Source organism: Petaurus breviceps, unplaced genomic scaffold, assembly GCF_028583685.1.
Source record: "Petaurus breviceps papuanus isolate PSGF00001 unplaced genomic scaffold, PetGlider_PUasm1.0 227, whole genome shotgun sequence".
Taxonomy (NCBI): Eukaryota; Metazoa; Chordata; class Mammalia; order Diprotodontia; family Petauridae; genus Petaurus; species Petaurus breviceps.
Window position 1 is genome coordinate 10,975,383 of NW_027185896.1, and position 16,965 is coordinate 10,992,347.

Below are 16,965 nucleotides of genomic sequence, written 5' to 3' on the forward strand. Positions count from 1 at the left end.
CAGCTAAAATTATCTGGGTGTTCTGTTGAGAGGAATTTGAATCGGAACTTTGGAGAGCTAAAGGAAGAGTATTTCTTTTACCTCAGTAGTAATGGTAGTGGTAGTAATGCCTAAGATTCATATAGTGAATAAGATAATTTAAATAAGGTGGGATTAGTAGGTCTTTTGGCAGAGGTCCTATTCTTCCAGTGACTCAATATGACCTTAAACAATATCATCACTTTATTAAAATGATAACAGATATTCTGTCGACAGCAAAGCTTAATACTCATATTAGGTTCTCAGGGGAAATAATTAAGTTCCCTGCACTCATGGAGCTCATTATCCTGCATAGGGAATAGGATGCATATGTGAAGATATAGTTAACGTATAATAACTGCCTGGTATGCTAGGATATAATACTGTCACAAGGCTTTTATGTAGTTTACTACGTGTGCTTGATTTAAAGTCACAAGGACCTGGATTTAAATCCCAGTTCTTTTGCTTATATGATCTTGAATAAGCCATTTTTCTCATTTGTAAAAGGAGTCTTGGACTAGATGACCCCAATGTCCTTCTTGTTTTTATTTTTATTTTTTTGCCTTTTGGAGGGCAATTGGGGTTAAGTAACTTGCCCAAGGTTACATGGCTAGTTTTTTTGTGTGGGTGGTAAGTGTCTGAGGCTGGAACCGAACTTGGGTCCTCCCAACTCTGGTGCCGGCGCTTTACTCACTGTGCCACTTAGCCGCCACTGCCCCTCCCCCCCAGTGTCCTTTTTAGCTCTAAAATTTGATCCTGTGATATTAAGTACAAAACAGTTGTAAGGTTTTGGAAAGCCTACTAGATTGGGACACAGGGGACCTGGGTCACTTAGAAGTGCCATTAACAAAGAAATCTTGGATAAGCATCCCTCTGGGCCTCTGTTTCTGTCTTTCTATAAAATAAATAGGTTAGATTTGAAGGTCTTTAAGATCTTTAAAACTCTTATTCCGTAAACCAGTAAATCTTGAAGAACTCCCTCTCTTCCTTCATTATTCTGTCATACAAATATTAAGAACAAAATAGTTCAACTTACAGGTGGGGAAGACGATTACACAGTTTCCATGCTGCCTGCTGCCCTCCTTGTAGAACTGAGGTGTTAGCTTTGGCTGAACTTGCTGACTTGTTCTTTTGGCTGATTTTCTGTGGCTGTAGAGGGCAGCGGTAACCTCTCGGTTACCAGTGGTTACTGCTGCTCTCTGCTGCCACATACCCTCATTCTGCCTTGAATGGTTTTAGGAAATGGTTTTAATTGTGCCAGGAAATGACAGTGACACCAGGGCCCTGCAGACCTGTCTCTCCACTTTGATTGCCCTTCATTTTATTCTTCCTTGAATCTTTTTGCACTCTTTTTGTCCTTATTCGTAGTATCGAGTGACTGTGCCGATGATGGGGGCTGTGTCTGACCTGTGTGAGGCTCTTTCAAAGCTCTCCGGTATTGCTGCTGAAAACGTAAGAAGGCTTTTTTTTCCCATTAGAAGTTTTAATAAAATTAGATATGATATTTAGAATTAAACAGCTTCTAGATTGCCACTCACAGGGCTGGATCTTTGATGCCCTTCCAAATCCTCAGGACCTTGGTGTTTGTGTCCATTAGCAGCGCCTGGAGTCACTTTGCGGGGCAATGGCAATGCCCATAGATGTTGTGAGGAAGCATTAGAAAACCTGTATTACCTTTTATTTTGAGCTTGCTGCTGATTAAATTTGTCTCTCTACGTTTAGTGGGCTAGCCATCCTCCATTTATTTGAGAGGAAATAGGCTGTAACTTCATTTTTTTCTTTTACATTTTTATTTATTTTTGTTAAATGTTTTCTAATTACATTTAAAATTTTTTTTAAACATTCATTTTTTAAAAATTTGAGTTCCAGATTCTCTCCCTCCCTACCTCTTGAGAAGGCAAGCAATATGATATTTATTATACGTTGTCATTTCCGTTTCATAAACAAAACCTTTCTCGTATAAACATCCAGTTTTCTTTGACTAAAGTCACTATCTTGGCACTTAGGGTGGCTGCTGAGGGTGGTGGTGAAAGGACCTCCAGATATAGCTGGGAGGGTAAAGTCAGCTGGCTGCAGTTCCCATTACCTGGCGCCCTGTAACTGCCCCTTCTGGTGGTCAGGCTTTGAAAGCATTTTCTTCCTTGGGGCAGTATGGTATAATTAAAAGAACATGGATTTTGAATTAGACCAAGGGTCACCTTTGACAATTTACTGTACCTCTTGGGACTTATTTCCTTATCTATAAGATGAGGGTTTTTACTCTTGCTCAGCCTACTTAACCCCTGTTAGTGTGAGAATCCAGTGAGAGAATGGATGTGAAAGCGCTTTGTAAGCTGTAATGTTCTTACAGAGAGAAGGGACTATTATTATTTTATGTTTGTTTTAGCTAATGGTAGGCTCTCAAACCTATAATCTTTCTGTGGTTATTGACTCCTAGATGGTGGTCACAGATGTGTATAATCACCGGTTCCACAAAATTTTCCAAATGGATGAAGGTTTAAATCATATTATGACCCGGGATGACATCTTTGTGTGAGTATCCAAATATTTGTAAGCTTTCGTTACAAAAAATATATGCCAGAAGTTTTGATTGTGCTTGTCCTCATGTTCATTATCAGATTTAATTTGTTGGCGTATTTGATGTGATAGTATACTAGTGAGTGTATTTTAGGGGCCATAACAGATAGCTATGGATAGGTCCCAGGCACTGCTTGGAGTTACAGAGCCCAGCAGGATGAAAACTTTGTTAGCATGATGCTTAGAAGCTCAAATGTCTAAGGAAACATTTAATATTCTAAGGTTAACATTTAACTCTTTTAGGATGGAATATTTAGAATGCACTTCTTTAAAGTTTACTATTTGCTGCCAGGAATATGTTTGGCTAGAAGGTTGTATTGCTATTAATCTTACCAGAGGAAAGAGAAGTGAAGAAAGATGTGGAATTATGGCAGAGTAGAAGGAATATTTAATTGAAAGTCCTGAGTTGGCCATATTACTGTTTTTTTCTTTACAAAGAAAAAGTAACTTTACAAAGTCACTTCACTGATCTGGGCCTTAATTCCTAATCTGGCAAATTAATAAATTGGACTAGGTGTGATCCCTGAGCTCCCTACTGGCTTTATATTTCTGTGAATTCCGGAATATCTTTCTTGAGCAAAAAGTCCCATTTGAGCTACCTCCAAAATTTTGAAAATTTATAGGTATTCTGCTATTCTGTTTGCCTGCCCCTCCCCCCAACATGACTTATGAAGGAGCTTTATTAAATGTAATGCTTATTCTAATTTTTTACACTGGATATTGGGGGAAGAGAAAAACAAAGCCAACCCCAGTTTGTTGCTCTGCTTTAGCAAGTAAAGTTTGAATTGGGGCCTAATGATTGCCCTTTTGTCTGAGGAAAAAAAGTCATTAACTTGTACATAGTAAATTGCTTTTGCTTTCAATATCTTTGCAGATGAATACACTGAACAGAACATACTCTCCTCCCTTTACAAAAGTCTCTTTTAGAGACAATTTCTGAAGCTACTTCTGTAAAGAAACAGTAATAGCTACTACCTAAGATTGGAAATTAATTTCTTGAAATTAATGTGTTGAGCTAAGGTACCCAGAACTTTGTGTGCATAGGGTGGGTCAAAGCAGATGGCCAGTCTGTTGGTCAAACAAACTGCTTGAGGAGGGGCTTTTTTTTTTCCAGAGGCCAGTTTTGATTTCTGAAGATAAAATCTTCTAACACACCCATACATAATATTTTAATCAAATTAACATTGCGTTCCTTTTTGCTTAGATTCTAACCAGAGATCTTTGTTATTGGGTTTGCTTATTATATTAGGGTTTTTTATTTATTTTGTTTATTTCAATTCAGCAATTGAATCAGTAAGGTCAGATCTCCCTCTGGAGGAAGAAGGGAAAACTACAAGTAATTGTCAATTTTATTAACATTTTATGATAAAACATCAATAAATCTTACTTCTGTATATCTTACCAAGTCAGATAAATGACAAACTCAGGACTGTTTAGTAGATTTGTTAATATTAATTTTAATTTGCTGATTTTTAAAAAGTATATAATTGTTTCTATTACAATTTGGTTTTTAAAATAATTTGTCAAATTTGCTTTCTTTTTTAAAGAGTGATCCTTCCTTAATTAACATTATAAATCTCTTACACTGAAAACAATTTTGGTCTAAAACTGGTACCTTAATATTTAAATAGAACTCTACCCTACTGAGAAAATGAGAGGCTCTTCAAGTAACTCCTGGCTCCTCTTACCTTTATGTTTAGAAAAGCTGTAAATGTGATTGTGTTAGAAGTAAAAGCTATACAGACAGTGATTAATGTTTGGAGGCTGCTTCAGAATTTAGTAGACTTTTACCAACAAAAAGTCTTCAAGTTCCCCAGACTGACCTCTACAGTCTCTTCCTAAGGACTGTTTCTTTGCACCTGCCCTGAATTATAGTAGTAGCTGAAGAATTATTTGCTCTTTTAAAGTTTTTACATGTATGTGTGCTTGTATACATATATACATACTTAATATACATACACATATACACATACATACATACACATACATATTCAGCAAAAATCTACCTTCTCTCCCTCCCATCCCAACTCCCCCCACTAATTAAGAGTGAAAGAAAAACAAAATCTGTTTCAAACATGTATAGTCAAGCAAAACAAATTTCTGTATTGGCTATGTCCAAACCTATATGTCTGGTTCTGTTCTCTGAGTCCTTTATCTCTCTGTCAGGAGGTGAGTAGTACGTTTCCTCATTAGTATGGTCTGTTCCAGATAGCCACATTCCTAGCCTTAAAATGTATGCTTTTAGGCTTCATGTATTGAATTTATTCTCTCCTGTGATCAATACAGATATGAAGTCTGCAATACAGCTGATGATGGATCAGAATGTGTCACTTTTCCAGTTTACTTCAGAGAGAGGAAAATCAGACAGACAAGCACATCTTCTGGGACTGTTCTATATGGGCAGCCATTGTTAATCTCTGTCCCAAAGCACAAATTAACCCTTGACTACTTGTACCAGGTTATCTGTGAGCGTATCAGGTATGTACTGAACATTAAGATTGTTGTTTTAGTTTGAGCTGTGTATTTAAATTGACATGTACATTTATTTTATCATTTCTAAGAGGGAGAATAGCATCCTGACCAAGTACCTGTTGGTATAGTCTTGGTTCTCTCCTTTTGTACTTTTTTAAGTTCTGGGAAATCCCTTATACTTTCTTTTTTAGTTAAACCATTATTAATCACTCACTCTTTGAATACCAATGTGCTGAATATGTAGAAAGTCTCTAGATAAGATACAGTCCTTGCTTCTCATTCCCTAGCTTACAGTCTAGTAGAGGGATGTGACATACATAAATACTGTAATAGAAGAACATGGTAATGCCTTGGTACATTGGAGAGATGAAAGGATTCCTATATTAGGTCCAAAGGTTTGAGAGTATTAGGAAAGACTTTGTAGAGGAGGTGTTATAGAGTTGAGTTTATAAAGGTTCAGCTAGAATTTAGAGGGGGGTAGGACATTTTTTAGAAAAGGTTTTTTAGAATTTTAGAAATTTTTGAAAAACAGTTGTTTAACCTTATCAGTTACAGAGACCTCTGTTTCACTTCTGCATGGCATGGTTACATCCAGATGTCATCTTTCACTGGACAAGAATTACAACCCATCGAAGATGTTGAACTTTGAAATTCTATTCTCTGACCTACAACCTTTCTATGATCTTTCTACCTTTCTCACATAATCCCCCTACCAACTCTTGCTCTCATTATGGCCTGGTCTTTTGACTCCATGGTCTGCCACTTTATTGAATCTCTATCCACTACCCTGTGATCTGTATGATTTGAGACCTTTTATCATTTCTAATTTTATAATCCTCAACCTTGGATTACCACCACCAACCAAGAGTTTAAAAAAAAAAAAGGAAAAGATATATACAAAAATATTTATAGCAGCTCTTTTTGTGGTGGGAAAGAATTGAAAATTGAGGGGATGTTCATCAGTTGGGGAATGGCGGAACAAGTTGTGGTATATAATTGTGAGAGTACTATTGTGGTATAAGAAAAATGAGACAGTCAGTTTCTGGAAAACATGAGAAGACCTTTATGAACTGGTGCAAAGTAAAGTGAGAACTAGGAGATCATTGCACACAGTAATAGCAGTGTTGTAGTGATGATCACTTGTGAAGGACTTGGCTGTTCTGATCTTTCTCTTTGAGACATTTTCTGTACATTTTAGAAATTCTTTGTTACTTGTCATGGGAAGATAAGTATGAAGTGCTGATGGTATTGATTATCGTATGGAAGATAGAAAGCCAGTTTACTCAAGTTTCTCAATGGCCAGTTGTGAACACATTAGAAGTTATTTCTTGGTTTCCTTTTTGCTTCATAACTTAGGGAAATTCTTCTGTTGTAGAAGATTGCTTTGGCATGTACAAAGTGTTTGATAAATATCAGGGTAAGATATAAAGTAGATGATTGTCTATTTCTTAGGGTAGTAGCTGATGAAATCATCCATGATTGCTTCATTATACTGATTAAAGGACTCCCCTAGGTACTTGGAAATCAGCTGATTAAAGAGATTTCTAGGTTGTGATCTTTTTGGAGGGCTTGGGAGGAAATGGTAGCATAATTAAAATTTTAGTCTTTCTCCCTATAGCTGTTTATATAAAAGCTGTGGAATTAGGTTATTAGAAAGTGACTAAGCTTTTTCAAAATGTAAGACTATGGCCTTCTTAATGAGACAATACATGTGTCTCTAATCTCCATTTCATGACATTTCAAAGTCATTTACCAGAACTAACCTCTTAATCATTATTCCTCAGTTTTTTCTTCTCTCCCACCCATACAATTAATCTATTTATTACTTGCTGCTAGTCTAATATTCCTTTTGCATGCAATTTGGTTAAATCATTCTGATGATTAAAAATTTTCATTCGTTCCCTGTTGCCTGAGTAAAGTGCAACCACCTTGATCTGTTAAGGCCTCCACAGTCTGATTCCCCTTAACCTGATTTTACAAAATTGCAAAGTATTCAGTATGGAGTCTTCAAGTATTTTAATAACCAATATGTCTCCTCTAGTAAGATTGGATAAAGATGCCATCTAGGAGAGTTTCAAGTTAGGCCAGATATTCTGGGGAAATGCTTTCACTTGGCTGCCAGAGGACCTTTAACATAATTTGTCCCTTAAAATGTTAAGAAAAGAATTTGACTTGGCCTGGTTCATGCTCCCTACTGAGCAGAGGCATTAGGGTTTACATGAAATGGTTGACAATCAACCCAGATATAAAGTTGTATGCATTTAGGTAGAGACATATACCACATATGTAGCAACTAACAAACTGCCATTTTTTTTAGCCGCTACATAAAACATCCTTTACCAGATGATTCTCCTAGACCACATCTTGATAATGCTACCTGCAATGGTTCTAATGGCATTTGTGAAGGTAAGTGCTCATTAAATTTGGTTGAGTGAATCCAGATACCTATCTCTTCAACCTACATTTTTTTGAAAGCTTAATTTTAAATTGATTTTTTACCTTTATTTGTTAATATGTATATGCCCTCTCCTCTACAAGCCACCCCTTTTAACAAGGAAAAGAACAGATAAAATAGTTCAGTGAAACTAGATAATAGATCACCTGAGTCTGACAGTCTTGGAGTAAGTCTGTCATTTTTATTCTATTACTGTAACTAGTTAGAGGTGGAGGGTTGGAGCTTGGAAAGGCAATTAGATTTTGCTAGAATGATTCACCAGCATTTACAGGTGATATTAATCTCTTATCAGTTTTTGTATTCTATTGGTCTACTTGGGAATATCAATTTGTTCTTTCTTTTTTAAATTATTTATTTAAATTTTTTTTTTCCAAGTTGTTCTTATATTTTGCTTTCAGTCTTGTAAATCTAGAACTTTTTTTCAGTTCATCAGACATTACTAAACGAAAAGGTATTGGATTTGTTTTTCAGACTTTAGATAAGACATGGTTCTGTCCCTCATGGAGCTTACAGTTTAGTAGAGATAAGACAAAATTCCAGGTAACTCTAATATACGGTAACATAAGTACAGTAGAAAGGTGTAAAACAGCAAGCTATGTATTGTTTGAAAGTAGAAAGTCGTTATCAGTTGGGATCAAGGAAGACTTGGTAGAAGAGTCATTTGACTCATGCCTTATTGTATGGAAAGGATTTCAACAGATTGAGATGGGGAGAGATGTCATAGGGAACAAAAGCATGACTAAAGATACAGATGTGGGAAAGTAATAGTTTCAATGGAATAGAAGGATCCAGTATGACCAAAGTATAGGGTGAGGGGAAAAACTGTTATGAGAAAAGTAGAGAGTTGCCAATGATTAGGTCAGGCCTTATATATAGAAAGTGTTTGATAAGTGTTTCAAATGATGAATGACTGTCAAATCCATTATAAATATTTAAATTTTATGTTTATTTTTAGCTTATAACATTCATTTCCACAAGATTTTGAGTTACAAATTTTCTCCTTGTCTTTCCCCTACCCACCACCCCAAACAGCAATCCCACTGAATACCCCCTCCCCCAGTCTACTCTCTCCTATATCCTCCCCCATTTCCCCTCCAACTTTCTGGTAGGGCCAGATGGATCTCCATACCCCAGTGCCTGTATATCTTATTTCCCAGTTGCATGCCAAAAAAATTTTTTTTTAACATTTTATTTTAAAACTGTCAAATCCATTATAATAGCTATTGGACTTTTATAGTCAGATCTGGTATGTATTTGGGGAAAAAATCTAAATCTCATTTATGGGCATAGAGACAAATAAAATGAGCAGTTAGCCAAAACAGTTATTCCTTAGTATATTGGAAAGCAGTACCTTGAATCTAAGTTTTATCATTTATTAACCATATGCACTTAAATTATTTAACTCAAGCCTGTTTCTTAATCTGTGAAAGAAGGTATTACTTACACTACCTTGCATGATCTTTCAGGGCTCATCATATATGTCTTGAAATATAGAGTCTTGAGTGTGCTAAATGATTAAAGACTGTCATTGGGTAATATTATTGCACTTGAATAATAATATGGAAGACATGCTTATTTAATCAATCAGTAAGCATTTTTTAAGTGCCCTCTATCTTGTATATTTGGTTCTGAGGATAAAAATTCAAGATCAAAAAATTTACATCCATGATTTCATAGAGTGTTTTTTTTTTGTGTGTATGTATATGTGTGTTTGTGAGAGAGAGACAGAAATATAAGATAAAAAAACTGGGCTTTACATACATGAATGTAAATTGATAAGGGACTTATCACTAAAGGCTGAAGGAAAGGCCTTTTGAAAGAGTTACCACTTGATTCAGCCTTGAAGGAAATTATGATTTCCAAAAGGTAGAGGTGAGGAGGCAGCAGAGGATTCCTAACATGGGGTCAGTCTGTGCAAATTTATATAGAAGGGAAAATATTAAATATGAGAAATACAAAAAAAAAACTAGTTTGATTGAAATGTAAAGTGCATGAAAAAAGGCTAGGAAGATAAACATGAGAAAAAATGATTTCTTTTCAAAATGTTTTTGTGAGAAGCAGCATTAGAATCTAAGTTTCCCTCCATCCCTGCTCAGCAAAGATCTAGAGAATGCACTGGACTAAATTCTTCTGTTTTAGAAAGACAAGAAGTTGGGGCAGGTAGGTGGCGCACTAAATAGTGCTCTGGCCCTGGAATCAGGTTGTGCAGACCTGATCTAGGGTTACTATGAAGAATAATTCACCTATAGAATATATACTATATATAAAATACACAGTGTGTAATCCTACAAGAAAGAAAAATGGATGTTTAATGAAATAGAGGACTTCCAAACATTTCTGATGAAAAGACTAGAGTTGAGTAGAAGATTTCACATAAACACAGGAGTTAAAAGAAGCATAAAGAGGTCAAAAAGGGAATAAAGTTAATCTGCTTACATTGTTATATGGAGATGACACTTGCAAGCCCTCAGAGCTTTATTGCCACCAAGGATCATGGAGGGAGTCTAGATAGTGGGCCTGAGTGTGATTCTTTTGTGTTAGATACTCTCAAAAGAACAATAAAATGGGAAGAAAAGAGGAATGTTCTAGGAGAGGAAAAATAAGGAAAATTCTCTTATAAATGGGGTGCTCACAAAGCTTATGCAACAAGGAGGGGTCATTGGGAGGGAATGGACAACAGTTGAAACCCACATTCATCCAGACTGGTTAAAAGGAGGGAGGAATACACACACAACACATGATTGGGTACAGAAATACATCTTACCAAAGAAGTGAATAGGAAGGAATGGTGTTAAGGAAAGAGAGGGCATATTAAGGGAGGTATTAGTCAGAAGTAAAACACTCTTAAAGAGGGAACAGGGATACCCAAAGAGAAAGATAGGTATAAGAGAATAGAAGGGAGGGAAACACAGCAGTCACAACTGAATGTGAATGGCATAAACTCATGCATAAAATGAAAAAAATTAGAAATGGAAGCCAGCAGTAAAGTTGTTCTTAAGAAACACTTGAAACAGAAAGATAAACACAAGAGTTAAAGGGCTAGAGCAGAATCTATTAAGCTGTAGCTGAAGTTAAAAAATGCAGAGATAGCAATAATAATCTCAGACAAAGTAAAAATGGAACTAATTAAAAGCAGGAAAATTGCTAAATGCTGCCATACACAGTGAATTAATGTTAACACTGGTCTGTTTGACAATTAAAGAGACAAAGATCTGAGCATCATCAACTTATTAGGCTAGCAATGACTGATAAATTGGGAAATGGCTTCTTAAGTGACCAAAGACTAGTGTAGGATTTACTAGCTTTCATATAGTTTTGGGGAAGTACAAGAAAACAAAGAACAAGGAGCATCACAGATGGAAAATAGTGTGATTGGTGGCAAGACTGACATCATCATGGGGGCAGGAATGTTATGATTGGTTATACCAAGGAAGGTGGGCTGGCATTTATGGGAGGCTAATTACTGCGCCTTACTACCAATTAAGGAATGTTGTTTTATGTGACCCAACCATGTTTTGTAATCTTTGCTAGGGGATCAAAACTACCAGACTTGTCTCCTTGGAAGAGATTAAAAATTCTTGGGGCGGCTAGGTGGTGCAGTAAATAGAGCACCAGCCCTGAAGTCAGGAGGCCTTGAGTTCAAATTTGGCCTCAGACACTTAACACTTATTAGCCTTGTGACCTTGGGCAAGTCACTTTACCCCAATTACCCTGCCCTCTTCCCTCCAAAAAAAGCAAAAACAAAACAGAACTCCCCTAATTGCAAAAGGGCAGGCAAGGACAGATGACATATTTTTTGGGGATGGTATCAAGTTAACTTATGGGGCTTAAAGATAATAAACATCCTGAAAGTATCCCAGGCATTACCATTGTGAGAGATAGCAACTTTCCTTTTAATTATAACTTTAACTCAGAAGGAAAGCTAAATTCTTGTGCTTAACTTAAGGACATAGATAGGTAACTTTAGGAATCAAAATAGTGTTTAATTTTCTTCATTTTTCCTTTTTGATCAGTGATTGTGTAAGTTAATTCTATAAGATTTTCATTTTATTTATTTATTTTTTGCCTTTTGGAGGGCACCCTTTTCATTATTAATGGTCTTTTCCTTAGGGAAGTTTGAAAGTCCGTCATTTCATTAAGTGTCTCTGAAAGATTATGCTCACTTTTGCTGGGTAGTTGATTCTTGGTTGTAATTCAGGTTCTTTTGCTTTTCAGATATATTCTAAGCCCTCTGATCCTTTAATGTAGACACTGCTCAATTCTGTGTGATTCTGACTGTGGATCCTTGATATTTGAATTGTTTCTTTCTGACTGCTTGCAATATTTTCTCCTTGATCTGATAGTTCTGGAATTTGGCTACCATATTCCTTGGAGTTTTCATTTTGGCATCTCATTTAGGAGGTGATTGGATTCTTTTATCTCCTGGTTCTAGGTTATTAGGGTGGTGTTCCTTGATAATTTTGTGTGTGTGTGTGTGTGTGTGTGTGAGGCAGTTCGGGTTAAGTGTCCTTGATGTCCTTGACAGTTTCTTGAAAGATGATTATGGATTAAGTAATTAATATTAATTCTTAAATCGTCTTTCCTGGATTTATTTTCCAGGTTAATTGGTTTTCCAGTGAGGTATTTTCTTCTGTTTTTTCATTCTTTTCATTTTGTTTGACTAATTTTTGATGTCTCATAGTCATTAGCTTCCATTCTAGCCTGATTCTGATTTTTAAGCAATTTTTTCTTCAGTTAGCTTTTTTATTTCCTTTTCCATTTGGTCAATTCTAGTTTTAAAGGAGTTGTTTTTCTTCAGTGGATTTTTTTTTCCCATTTGTCCAGTTCTGTTCTTTAAGGAGTTGTTTCCTTTTTCCCTCAGTTTTTGTGCTTCCTTTTCCAAGTTGTTGACTATTTTTTCATAATTTTTTTTCATAACTCTTATTTCTTTTCCCAATTTTTCTTTTACTTCTCATACATGATTTAAAAAATTCTTTTTAAGCTCTTCCAAAAGGACTTTTAAGGCTTGAGACCAATTCATCTTCCCCTTTGAGGCTTCACATGTCAGCATTTTGACATTGTTGCACTCTTCACTTTGTGTTTTGATCTTCCCTGTCACCATAGTAGCTTTCTGTTGCCAGGGCTCTTCTTTGTTTTTTGCTTATTTTCAAAAGTTGATCTATGCTCTTGGAGTACAGGGAGCACTGTCCCAAACTTGTTGCACTAGGGGCCAGGGGCTTGTTCACTGGCTTTCTGTGCTGGGCCCTCTAGGGCTGGCAGCTTGCCCATTGTAGTAGGGTAACCTAGTTGTTCCTGTTGTGTCCTGGGTTCTGGGACTGGCAGTTTGCCTGATGTACTGGGTGGGACTGGAGGCCTTGGTTGCCAATCTGTGCTGTGGCTAAGAGCCTCTCCACTGGCTTGCCTAGACACTGACTGATGGGCTGTGCTCCCCTTTTACCTAAGTGAGACGGACCTTTTCCGAAGTCATTCTAAGTTATCTTGGGCTGGAAAATTGTTTGATTCCATCTTTCTGTGGATTCTGTTGCTCTTGAATTCTTTTAGAGACTTGATTTGTTTCTGAGAGAAACTAGGTAGAGCTCAGGCAACTTACTGGCTCCTCTCCTCCATCTTGGCTCTGCCCCCCCAGGTTCTTTTTTTTGTTGTTGTTGTTCATAGTATTCAGACTGACCAGCGATTCTTAAATATTTTCCTCCTTGATTTGTTTTCTAGCTTAGTTATTTTTTTGCTGTGAGTTATCTTGCCTTTCTGTTTGCTTTTTCATTCTTTTGACTTGGCTTTAATATTTCTTGTTGCCTTAAGAAGTCGCTTGCTTCTGTTTTCAATTTTCAGGGAGTTTGTTTGGCTGAGGTTTTTATATTTCTTGTGCCAATTTGCTAATGCCCTTTTCATTCCTTTCTTTCCATAGCTTTTGTTACTTTCTAATTTTTTTCCCCTCAAGTATCCTCATTCAGTTTATTAAAACATCTTAAATTCTTTCTCCTTTCTTCCAGGAATTCTAGCTGAGTTTGTGCCCAAGCTGTGTTTTTCTCCAAGACATTGCTTACAGATGTTTTAGGGTCATTCTCCTCTTCTGCATTTGTGTCTTGAGTGTTCTTGCAGATAGTAGTTCATTATGATGGTGTCTTTTTGTGATTAGCACGATGCCTGGCCCAAAGTAGAGCTGATATAAATGTTTGTCCCTCCTCCTTCCCCTCCCATTCTATTCTTCCTGACTACTTCCTGACTTAAGTCTACATGGTACTTTTGGAAGGAAGGTTTAGGCTGGTCCTAGTGCTGCTTTCTTGGAGTATTGAGTGTTGTGTTATTTATTCCAGGATCTCAGGGACAGTCTAGGGATCTGCTCCCAAGGTGGTCTTATCCAGGGCAAGACTTATTGCTGGATGAAAACAAACCCTATGTGTGTCCTTTTTTTTTTTTTAGTTATAATTTTCTTCAAACAGATATCAGACTTCTATTTATCCAGAGCTTCAGTAAACCAATTTTTTTTATCTTAGACAATGGAAAGTAGTTTGGAAAAGGGTGCTGCCTGATCCAAAAGTACCTTTTAAGTCAGAGAAAGATGAAATTATATTTAAAGTAGTTTAGTGTTGAGTTCCTTTTGTGTACTCTAATACTTTGACATCTCCACAGAAGTCATCCTCCAGTGCCTTCTCTTGCTTCTCATAGGGTTATGTAGCATATAAGCTCTAGAAGATATTTTCAGCTAGAAAGCACAGAGACAGACTGTGAGCCTTTCCTTAGGCAATTCCAGACAGTTGGCCACCACCTTATGAATTTTGGGGGCCACATCATACTTTCCAAAAGGTAGCAGTGTGATATTGTGCAGGGGTAGGGAACTTGTGGTCTTGAGGCTACATGTGGCCTTCTAGGCCTCAAGTGGGGCTCTTTGAATCCAAACTTCACAGAACAAATCCCTTTAATAAAACAATTTGTTCTGTAAAACTTGTACTCAGTCAAAAGATCGCACCCAAGAACTTGAAAGGCCACATGTGACCTCAAGGCCTCAGGTTCCCCACCCCTGGTGTTGAAGTTGAAATTAGGAATAACTCGTTTCATATATAACTAGTTTTAAACTTCATCTTAGACAAATTAGTAGCTGTATGAATGTGTGAACAAAACACCTAATTTTTCAGAGCCTGTTTCCTTACCTATAAAATGAGGGTATTGATACCTTTGTTCCTTACTAGATTGTCATGAGACTCAGTCAAGCCAAGAGAAGATCCCCAGTGCAGAACATTTTATGTTTTTTGTAAAAAAAACTTTATAAACTTTAAAGTCCTATATAAAATATCAGTTACTGTTATTGTTACTAGTATTATCATTACCAGTGAATGCATGAAAGGCTTGTGATCTGTGTCAGTGGAGGAAGTCGTTTACAAACAATCCTTGAAAAGATATGAATCTCTTTATTGGTGTGTGTCTATGTGGTTGGTGTTAATTTCACCAGACTCTTTGATTTCCCTGCTATTTTTGTTTGGTGTATGTATATACTCTCTGTGTATGTATATCCTTCATCTCTGAAGAGCTCAACAGTGACGACTAGCTGCAGTGAGTGCTAGTGACTGCAGGGATCTATGTGTGACCAGAGAGCCTTAGGAATAGGGCACAGTCTTCTTTGCTTCTATTACGCTATGAAACTTAGCAAATTCATGCTTCTGTCTCTTAGACATAAGATTTACAGTGCCTCTTGGACTCTGATTTGTTAGCCAGAATACTTTGGCTAGGAAGAAATATGGCCCCATTTCTGAGTCTTACTTCATTTGTCTATAGACTTTAGGACCTATTCAAAGTCAAATTAATTTTTCTTTTTTGTGCATCATCTCTTGCCCAGAAGTCATAGAATCAGACTATCAGATCTAGAAAAGACCTCAGAGACTATCTGAAACTATTTCTCTCATTGTGTAGTTATAGACACTAAGGTTCAGTGGGTCAGATGACCTGTCTAAGGTCACATGGCTAGTTATTGGCAAAGGTGGAACTAGAATCTAGGTTCTCTAATTTATAAAACACAAATTCATCAAAGGATGGACATGCATGTTTTTTTTTCTGCCAATTAATTTTATTTGTGCTATGTGCCATGCACATAGATGGAGACATGTTGCTTGGTAGAAGGAGCACTGACCTTTGAATTTTATGAATTTATGAATTGAATCTTATAAGATTGAGTTCTGGATCTGCCTTTGTGATGTTGGACTGGTTTTTCCTCCTTTCTGGGCCTTACTTAGCCTCCTTATCTGTAAGATGATTGTAATAGTATCTGCTATACCTGCTTCACAGGCCTGTAGAAAGATCAGATAGAAATGGATTTAGAAAAGTCAGATGGTATATAAATCTAAGGTAAATTATTACTTGTTTTTATGTGGAGGTAAATATTATAAAAGATAACCCTACTAGTGATTCTTAGACATGATTCTTTAAATTAAAAATTTTTAAAACCTAAATTATTGAAGCTAAACTTCATTTTTATTTGTATCAGGAGAAGAAGAAGAAATGGAACACCAAGACGAAAGCAAAAGACAAGCTACAGAAACAGAGACGTGCACTTCAGAAGACTGTGGGGAAAATCAGTTGGGAAATGAGTCCTGTCAGAATGTCCCAAAGAGAGTCAGAGGCCAGCACTGCAAAAAAAGACTTTTTACCTTCAGCCTGGTGAATTCCTATGGCACCACTGACATCAATTCTCTTGCAGCAGATGGGAAACTCCTTAAACTAAACTGTAAGCACTTTCTCTATACTTTTAGAATTGATTTAATAGCACATGTCAGTTTATTTGTAGATATGAATACTGATGAAAAATACCTTGTGTGTGTGTCTGTGTCTATCACAATAAATAGTGAAGATACATCGTAAACTTGACTAAATAAAGGAACACCTAGAAGAATGTCCACAGAGCTTATCTCTCTTTTGGCTACACTGTACTTGTAAGGCACAGCCCAGGTTTGAATCCAGGGTCTATTACTACCTGTATGACTTTGTATTATTTCTCCTCTTTTGGTTTCATTTTCTTCATCTGTAAAATAAGAAGTCTGGACTAGACAATTTTTAGGTCTCTTATCTCTAAATTCTATGACAATTAACTCCTAAGGACCACAAAGAAGAACCTGTCTCTCCTCTACACTTTATTTCCCAGTAAGAGAAAGAACAAGTTATGTTGATCTCTGTGCACCATCTTTCTTCTAATATTTAGTTCTTTTCTGAGGAAGTTGCTTTTGTTCCATTTGAGGAAAAAGTTTCCTAGTGCAATTTTTCTCCCACAAGGATATTCAGAGGATAATGACCTATTTGAAAAAGAATTCTGATTGGTCCTTGTCTTAGTAATAAGAAAGATAGTTTGGGTCCCTGCGCTTTGTAAATGTTTGTTAAATGAACAGCTAGGATAATGTTGGTAACCAGAGATAAGTACATAGGAGACAAGTGCTGATTTGGAAAGCTCTTGAAAGAGT

The 16,965-nt window shown here is 36.6% G+C and overlaps 1 protein-coding gene across 2 annotated transcripts in view; it reads left to right on the forward strand.

The window, feature by feature from the left end:
- The window catches only part of USP4 (ubiquitin specific peptidase 4), a 68,486-nt gene that overhangs the window by 40,494 nt on the left and 11,027 nt on the right, over window positions 1-16,965 (forward strand). For both annotated transcript variants that reach the window (XM_069095719.1, XM_069095720.1), the window contains 5 exons: window positions 1,387-1,470; window positions 2,456-2,550; window positions 4,882-5,073; window positions 7,385-7,473; window positions 15,999-16,238. In XM_069095719.1, coding sequence (XP_068951820.1) covers window positions 1,387-1,470; window positions 2,456-2,550; window positions 4,882-5,073; window positions 7,385-7,473; window positions 15,999-16,238 — 700 coding nt within the window. The remainder of the gene's footprint in view (window positions 1-1,386; window positions 1,471-2,455; window positions 2,551-4,881; window positions 5,074-7,384; window positions 7,474-15,998; window positions 16,239-16,965) is intronic.